Below are 2,470 nucleotides of genomic sequence, written 5' to 3'. Positions count from 1 at the left end.
CCCATCAGCTGGGCTGTCCTCTATGTTGTTCAGAAGCCAGTTACTGAGCACTCGGCGGACACACAAGGATGTTCCCACCAGGAGGCTGGACTCACTCGAAGCCACTGTGAAGACTCCCACCACACGGACCCACATGAGGCACATGGTCTGATTCTAAGCTTAACAAAAGGCACTGGAAGGTTTTAGGCCAGTGAATGAGAATATTGGAATTTCCTGTCATTTCAAACCCTTAAAGGTACAAACTTGAAAATGAGGTTAAATGAGCAGTGACTTCACATGCTGTACCCCAGGCTTGTTTTGATTGGTGTTCCTTGATGTGTCCCACTCATTCTTGTCATCTTCCACCTCTATGTTTGTGTACCGGATTCATGGGACACCAGCCCACCGTGTTAAGGGCCTTGTCTCATCCACACCTGGACAGGTTAGGAGCCTGGGGAGGCCCTGAGAGGCACAGAAGCTTCCCCAGGACATAGAACAGGTAAGAAAAAGGAGGTGTGAACACAGCTTTCTCCCCCAAGCTGGGGGCCTGGTACATTCCCAGGGAGATGGGGGAGGTTGTGTTAGGTATTGGTGTACAGGTATGAAGATGGCATGGACAAGGAGGGTGAGAGGTCAACAGCATAGAGGGGGTTTGAGGTGACTCTGATTGGAGGAAGGGCCCAGGTCATGGAACTTGAAGGGCTGACCTCACTTCCTTGGTGACAGAAATTAGAACCCTGGTAACCAGGTACCCACATTCTAGAGACAACTGCCTTTCCAGGTCACTTGAGTGGAGAAGATCAGGAGAGAGGATGTCTCTTTGTTGCTTCCAGTTCTTCCGACGCTCTGGGCAGAAGAAAGCCCAGGGTGAGAGATGTTTCTGTTGCTGTAGAAATTGGTGCAAGCACCACTGCCGACACCTCTTGCCCTCTCGCAGGAGGCACCCACAGGTAACCGAGGGCAGCCCAGGCCAGGCCCATCCAAGCCAGGCCCCAACTGGGCTCCCACCTGGGAAGCCCCACACCTCTTACCCCTCATCCTGGGTATGTGTGCGTGTCCGGGATGGTGAGAAAAAGCGTAGGATGAGAGACACACATCCTGGGCAGGAGCAGGTTGGTAGGTGTCAGAAGCCTGGAGGGTGTGTCATGTTCACTGCCCAGGTCATGGCTCACAGGAAGGGTAGCTGAGTGCTGAGGACTGAGCTCCACTACACACTTGTTAATCTGGGGGTACTCAAGGGGTCATCAACTTCATTCCCAGCCTGGAGGTCTTTGCAGATGCCCCTCTCTGCCTGATCTGGGGAGCAGAGTGGGTGGTGGGCATCTTCCCCACTGGTAATGCCCGGGCCCCTGATGCCTCCTGGCCCGGTAGCGGGCTGTGTCTTTGCAGAGCTCCAACAAGGGCAGCGTAGAGGAGCTGGCTGACAGGTTCACTTATGCCCTCAACGGGTACAAAGGACAAGTGCATCAGGACAGGGAAACCGGCCAGTGCCAAACTGAGGTGAGAGCTGGCCCACACCCAGGACCCTGAGGTGACTGGGGTGGGACCAGAAGTCAGACTCAAATCTGGGGCCTCAAAGTTCTCACAGGCCCACTCCCAAAGTGATCTGTACCTTCAATCCTCCCGACCAGGTCCCTGGTAGGGGAGAAAAGCAGTCTTTCTTCGAGTGCTTGTTGGGATCAGAGAGGAAGCATTTGTTGCTGTCTTTGCCTCATGCTCCTTTCAACTGATGAACTCCCTGCCCCAAGTATCCTGTGGACCAGCCCCAGCCCGACTGTCCTTGTAGACCTTCTCCAAGCCTTACACATCATCCCACTTGATAGTGCTGGGTATTTTTTTTAACAAAAAAGAGGGGCGGAAGGGGGGGGTGGTTAGGGGCGTAGGAAGGGATTAAGGTCTTGAATACTTTTCTCTGCAACCTATCACCTCAGACAGAGGACGACAAACCATTGCAGCGCGGCCAGGTCAGGAGCTGTGGCCTTACCCAACTCCATATCATCCCAACAAGGACAGAGTTTGCATCAGTGATTCAGGCTTTCCCTGTGGCTACACCTTGACACAAATCAATTCTTGCTAGCTCAGCAGGGCTGCCAGGAACATCCTCACTGTGTCCTCATAGACTAGGTCTGCCATGACACAGGACCACAGATTGGGTGGAAGGTTCCTGATGCCTCCTGGCTCAGTACCCACTCTGTCTTTGCAGAGCTCCAAGGAGGACATCATTGAGGTGCTGGCCCATGGACCCGACTACACCACCTACGGGGTCAGGGTGCAGGTGCACCAGGCTGATGACACAGACCAGTGCCTGTCTGAGGTGAGTGCTGGCCTTGAGGGTCTCTACACCCACAACCCCAACACAACCTGGCAGTGCCCAGAACCCACACTCAAATCTGGGGACTCCCCGGGCACCCTCCCAGGACTCTCCATAGTGTCCCACAGCCCCAAGAAAAAGAAATGCGGACCCCCACGCCCCCCTCCAGCTACATGGGAC

At 54.5% G+C, this 2,470-nt stretch overlaps 1 protein-coding gene across 1 annotated transcript in view; it reads left to right on the top strand.

The window, feature by feature from the left end:
* The first annotated feature begins 1,838 nt into the window (after positions 1-1,838).
* The window catches only part of LOC106725086 (ral guanine nucleotide dissociation stimulator-like), a 4,082-nt gene continuing 3,450 nt past the window's right edge, over positions 1,839-2,470 (top strand). Inside the window, exon 1 of the mRNA XM_014534975.1 lies at positions 1,839-2,293. Within this exon, the coding sequence (XP_014390461.1) occupies positions 2,111-2,293 (183 nt within the window). The 5' untranslated portion in view covers positions 1,839-2,110. The remainder of the gene's footprint in view (positions 2,294-2,470) is intronic.

This window comes from Myotis brandtii, unplaced genomic scaffold (assembly GCF_000412655.1).
Source record: "Myotis brandtii unplaced genomic scaffold, ASM41265v1 scaffold1347, whole genome shotgun sequence".
Taxonomy (NCBI): Eukaryota; Metazoa; Chordata; class Mammalia; order Chiroptera; family Vespertilionidae; genus Myotis; species Myotis brandtii.
This window is presented reverse-complemented; position numbering and strand designations above follow the sequence as displayed.